This window comes from Penaeus monodon, chromosome 14 (genome assembly GCF_015228065.2).
Source record: "Penaeus monodon isolate SGIC_2016 chromosome 14, NSTDA_Pmon_1, whole genome shotgun sequence".
NCBI classification, from domain to species: Eukaryota; Metazoa; Arthropoda; class Malacostraca; order Decapoda; family Penaeidae; genus Penaeus; species Penaeus monodon.
In genome coordinates, this window is record NC_051399.1 from 17,603,628 (window position 1) to 17,609,912 (window position 6,285).

General features: G+C 42.6%; 1 protein-coding gene across 1 annotated transcript; it reads left to right on the plus strand.

The window, feature by feature from the left end:
• Positions 1–5,517: 5,517 nt before the first annotated feature.
• On the plus strand, positions 5,518–5,923 carry LOC119581244 (the record flags this gene model as incomplete). Its single annotated transcript, XM_037929641.1, is given in 1 exon segment — positions 5,518–5,923. A coding segment is annotated over 1 exon segment (205 nt), but the record flags the coding sequence as incomplete, so codon positions are not given.
• Between the last annotated feature and the right edge of the window lie 362 nt (positions 5,924–6,285).

Sequence of the window (6,285 nt, forward strand, 5' to 3'; positions counted from 1 at the left end):
AAGAGGAACTGAGACATCTGGCGGTTTTGCAAGAGGAGCCTTTCTTGGGCTTCCTTTTCGTCGCTGGCAGTCTTCACAGGCTGCAACATATTCCTTGACGTCACGAAGCATGTTTGGGAAATAAAACATGTCCTTAAGTTTGACAAACGTCCTAAATACACCAGGGTGAGCGGCAATTGGAGAGGAGTGGGCTAATTTTAATGCACTCCTCCGAAGTTGTCGAGGAACCACAAGTTGGCTCACAATTCGATCAGGTAAATTTCTCACATGATACAAAACACCATTCTGGAGTTCAAACTCTTCCAGAGGGCGCGGAGGTTTTCTGTGAGGAACTGCTTCCTCTTCCAGATAAGCAATAATTTCGTGCCATATCGGATCCTTCAGTTGTTCTGATCTCATGGTCTTTGGGTCTGGATCTGATATACTTACAACTGAAATATTTCGACTTAACATATCTGGAATATGGTGTGCGGTACCAGGCTTGTACAGAATGTTAAACGAATAGCCAGACAGTTCATATGCCCACCTAGACATCCTTGGGGACTTTGTTTTCTTTGTGAAAACGTACACAAGTGGTCGATGGTCAGTATACACAGTGAATTTGCGACCATACACATAAGGGTCAAATGCCCGGACGCTTTCGATAACGGCAAGAGCTTCTGCGTCAGTAGCGGAATATCGAGTCTCTGGTCCTCTCAACTTTCGACTGAAGTAGGCTATGGTATGGGGCTTGTTCTCACTATCTCTCTGCATTAATGCAGCACCAATGGCAACTTGTGATGCATCAGTGTGTATCTCAAATGGGAGATCAAAGTTCGGCTTACGTAAAATCGGGGCATTCATCAAAGCATCTTTCAAAGATTGAAACGCTCTCTGACACTCATCTGTCCATTTGAATCTAGTATCTTTCTTGATAAGCTGGGTTAAGGGCGCAGCTACTTTAGCATAATCAGGAACATGCTTTCTGAAGAATCCTGTAGCTCCTAAGAATCTTCTTACTCCCTTGACTGTTTTTGGGGCTGGCATCTCCGCAATTGCTCGAACTTTGTCAGGATCAGGGAGAATACCTTCAGGAGTAACTCGGAATCCTAAGAACCTGAAGTTCTGCACAACGAATTCACATTTGTTAACATTTAGCTTCAATCCAGCAGAGTCTAATAGATCCAGTGTTTCTTTCAGATGACACAGATGTTCATCAAAGTTCTTACTGTAGACAACAATGTCATCTAAGTAAGCTAATGTATGTCGGCCGAGAACTGGGCTAAGAATGGCATTCATAGTTCGCTGAAAAGTTGTTGGTGCCGTAGACAAACCAAATGGCATACGTCGCCACTGAAAAAGGCGATACCCATCGCTAAATGCCGTCTTTGGCCTATCTTCAGGTGCCACAGGGATACTCCAGTAAGCACTCCTACTGTCAAGTAGTGAAAAGACTGCTGTCTCTCTAAGCTCATCCACCAGCTCATCAATCCTTGGCAAAGGATAGGTGTCAGCTATTGTCACAGAGTTCAGCCGACGATAATCTACACAGAAGCGAACGGTTCCATCCTTTTTTTTAACAAGCACTACGGGTGAGAGCCAGGGTGACATGCTTGGTTCAATCACACCAGCCTCAAGCATGGCATCGCACTCCTCCCGTATCTGTTGTTTAGCTGCTTCAGGTAGTCGCCATTGACGTGTACATAAAGGCTGAGTCTCATGTGTAGGTATATGGTGCTGTACATCTGGCACAGTGCCAATAGAGAACTTATCTGAGCTAAAAAGACGTGGATAATTAGCCAATAGTGCCAAAATACCTTCACATTGCATGTCTGATAAATGCCTCAAATCTGGGCCATTTTCTTGATCGTCTGTTGCCATAGTTACCGATGCAATATCTGGAGGATCATCTAAGCTTGTCTCTGGAAAAACAACAAAGTCACCTTCATCATAGCCGAAATCTAATTGGCCATAGGCTACATCAAAATCATCATCCTCGAATCTAAAGTCTGGATCAGAGGCATCACCTTCCTTCTCGAATTCCTCAGGTAAAAGTTCAGCATCAGTAGAGTTATCCTTGAACTGCTCCTCAACAGGATAAGATCCTTCAGGTGATTGCTTCAGCTCCACCACAGTGCAAAGTGCTCCAGTGGCCACGTGTGTACCATTGTGTAGGTGTATGGGACGAGCTCCTCCATTCACTACCCATACAGAAGCAATTCCATTCTCAGGCACAACTACCGTTCTAGGAATGACAACTTTGTCAGTGGCTGCTTCTAGAAGCACTTCCTTACCATTGAAAGTCTGAGGCACAGTAACCAAAACATAACGACCACTACGAGGAGGACATAAGGTGGTTCTCCTGAGGGCTAACTTCTGACAGTGATTCTTAGGAGTGAATTCGGCTACAGCAGTGATACCTAAAGTCGTCCCAACAGCATAAGTTATAGGAAGGATTATCCCTTGAAGCTTCAGGTAATCTCTTCGTGGAGTATGATTATGTACCAACTGGTAACAGAACCTTTGCAGAAAATCCATACCAATAAGAACATCCCCTGGAAAATCTATACCCTCCACCAAACACAATCTGTGACAACACCTTCGGGTTCTCCTGCCATTACCAACAAATACATCAACATCCCACTCAGATGTAGCCTCGAAGAGCCGGCCTGAAACTCCTCGAAGACCACGTCCCTCATGGTAAATTCTTTTTGGGGTCATTGTCTGTGAAGCACCCATTTTTAGCAGAGTAACTTCAGATCCGGTATCAATAAAAGCTAGAACATCTACTCCTCCAACACGGATCTTCACTAGAGGTCTCCCGCATGGCCCTTGAGCAGAAATCTCAGTAATCTCAGATATTGTCTGGACCGCAGCCTCTGTCAACTGTCGTTCTCCTTTGTGTGAAATCTGGTGGTCCTCGGAAGCTGACCTTTCTTGGGCTCCTTTGGTACCCAGAGGTGAGTGGAGCTCCTCCTCTCTGGCCATTCTGAAAGGGGCACTCTCGTCGAACATGTCCTTCTCTTTGACATCCCCAGCAAATGATTGTCGATCGCTGATTTCTTTGGTGATATGCACGAGGTTGGTCACGAGAGATCTCTGCAATACCAGATCTACGTGGTTCAGCAGGAAGTTTAGGAGGTTCATCATGGCTAGACACTCCTACTCTGGCATTCCATAGCCGTTGTGAAGCTTCAACAAGTGACTGAACCGAATCACCTTCTTTAAGAGCGAGAAGCTCTCTTAGCCAGCTTGGCAATCCTTGTAAAAATACCCTTCGAATTAACTCCTCAGGGCTACCTATTGCTTCTCGGTGATCTCGATAGCCTTGATACACCATTCCCTCGAGTATTGCATAAAAATCAAGAGGAGCCTGCCCTGCAAGCATGCGCACTTCATACAGTAGAGTGAAAAAGTCAGAAGCTGAGCACGTTCCCCTAAACTTTTGTCGCAGCTTTTGTTTAAAATCTACCCACGAAAAGATATCATCGAAAATAGGCGAGTTGATTATCAACTCAGCCTGTCCTCTGCAGTGTGCTCTTGCAGCTCGAATCAGAGCTTCATCAGTGGCAGGCTTGACTGCATTTTCAAGCTGCCTAATCCAGCCTTCGACTTCTTGATTTCTGCGAAGTGGCTGGGAAGCTGGGGCTTCAGCTTTAAACTTTGAAATAGAATCTCGATCAGAGACTATCAGATAAGTTGGCTGTGGCGTAGACTGTGTGATACGGCTATTTTGTACTAGTGCCGCCTGCTGACCAGGAGGCGTAAACAGTGTGCGGGGAGCAACTGTTGGCCTTGCAGAAGATGAAGGGTCAACAGTAACCTGCGGTTGTGAGTCAGCCTGAATGCTAAAATTCGCCGGAGTGAGCATTGGCGGAGACGTCTCTCTTATAATTAACCGCCTGGTAGTTCTCGGAGTAGCTTCCCTTACAGGTGACGTGTGAGGTGAAGGCGCAGTGGCACCCTGCGGTTCTGCAGCACTGGTAGTGGCACCAGAGTCTAGTCTCAAAGTTAACCTTTCCAGTAGACCTTTTATTTCATCGCAGTCCTTCTCTTTCTCCCTCTCGAGACACTTTACCTGACTGGTTAATTCCTTAATCATTCCCCTCAACTCCGTAACCTCATCAACTAGAAGGATCTCATCATCATCAAGGTTGGGACGAGAATCCTCCTCAAGCTCAGGCGCAGGCTGAGACTTCTTCCTCCTTTCCCTAACCATCATAGAATATCAAACAACCACAAAGACAAACACAAAAATGAAACGTAACGACTGAAAACGGCAGAATACACAAATACGATTCCACCAATAATTCGTAAACAAATAATACAAAATCAATATATATGATAAGAGCTAAAGGTTCAAAGCTGGAAATCACATTAAAGCACAAGCAAAACTCAAAGTAAACGTTTAAGTTACGTACACACTGAACAATATCTTACTCTACACCAGACTTCATTAACCTTTAACTATCACCATTGTATGCTTTGGCAAAGACTTCGAAACATTCAAGAATATCAGCACAAGAACAATACCAAAACGCCATCAATAATTAAAACACAATCCCACCGATTAAGCCACCATTATCCGCTGTAGGGGTTATCTGTCTCTTTCCCCTAGTTTGCGGGGCCGTAGGAGCCAACGAGACCTAAGCCTCCGGCCTCCTGTTTCGGCACAGAGTAATTGTCATTGGCGTAGTCTTGTGCACTATTACATTTGGTAGCGTCTTTTAGAAGAAGAAATAAAATATGCGTAACAGTCATTTGCCCAAAGCATTCACCAAAAATATAGAAGATTAAGAGCTTGTATAATGAATGAAACGTAAAATTAAATAATCAGAGTAAAATTAAACTTAAAAGAAAACGTTAAAATGAATTAAATAAATGAGAGAACTTTACTGTTATCAATCAGGTTTTTATATTCACTTCCATCATTCATTTGTAATATACTTAACGTATTTTATCATTCCCATTTGAAGCCTTTTGGAAAAACGAAACGAAAGTCAAAACTCAAAAACCATTATTATTAAAATTAAACACAAAAGAAAAGAATAAACCTCCGAAAAAACATAAAAGTACAGCACAAATACACTTAAAAAAGGGGCAATCTTAAATAAAACGTATAAAAACAATACCTCTTAATGCTGCAGACTCACTGTATGATTCCATAAGTCACGTAAATTAAAACAAAGCACAAATAAAATGATAAAACCAGAGAAGAATGGCGGCTATCTGAAGGATAGCCGACCGTGGTTAATGAGCCGATGCCTGTGCGCAACTCAAGCAAGGTGGTTGACCCCACCTTATTTATACAAACAAGGTCGTGCGCCAGGAGATGTTCGCGCATCTAGACTCATTTCCTCGTTAAACATCGTCTGCCTTCTCTAAATGTTTCTATAAAAATACAAATTTATCTGAAGATTGCCGTGAATTTAGAAAATTAAAGGAGGTTTAATGAAGAAAAATATACATAAAACAATATAAACACTAAAAGAAGGGAACCAATATACATAAATTTAAATAGACGATAAAAATTGTTTCCGTGGGCTAGCTGAGGGGTTTGGCGCCAAATGCCCGTTGAAGATTTTCCCTCTGCCTTGTCCGTCGCCATCTTGGGCGCCATCTTGTTATCCCCGTATCTACGAGGGCGACCCACTGACGTTATCCCTCGCAGGCCTCGAGGGGGACATCGTGACGTCGTTGCCTCGATTAGCTTGGGCCAAATCTCCTAAAAAACTAAAAATGTCCAGGGCGTCTCCATCCTCCACCTGCAGCGCCTCCGTCAGGCGGTACCTTCTGCAGCGTCGCCGTCAGCGTCTCCGTCAGGATCCTCACGCCCTGGTCCACACTTGTAATATTGGTCGCGGGGACAATTTGTGGGGGTTTAGGATGATGCTGAGCGGGTGTGGGTTGCCAAAAGGAGCAGTAGGAGCGGCAGCTCACTACAATATATGGACGCAAATCCTGTTATTATCCTCATTATTATCATGATTATCATCATTATTATCGTTATCATCATCATTATCATCATTATCATCATTATCATCATCATTATCATCATTATTGCAATTATTATCATCATTATTGCAATTATTGCAGTTATAATATATATTTTTACAACTATACTAATAACAACTACAATAATGATAGTAATAACAATAATGATAACAATAATAACGTTTTTATGATAAATATTTATATCATTATTTTAATTAACATCGTTATTACTGTAATTATTACTGTTATAATAGTTATTTTTGCAATTATACTACCAGTAACAAGAATAATAATGATAATAATAACAATAAT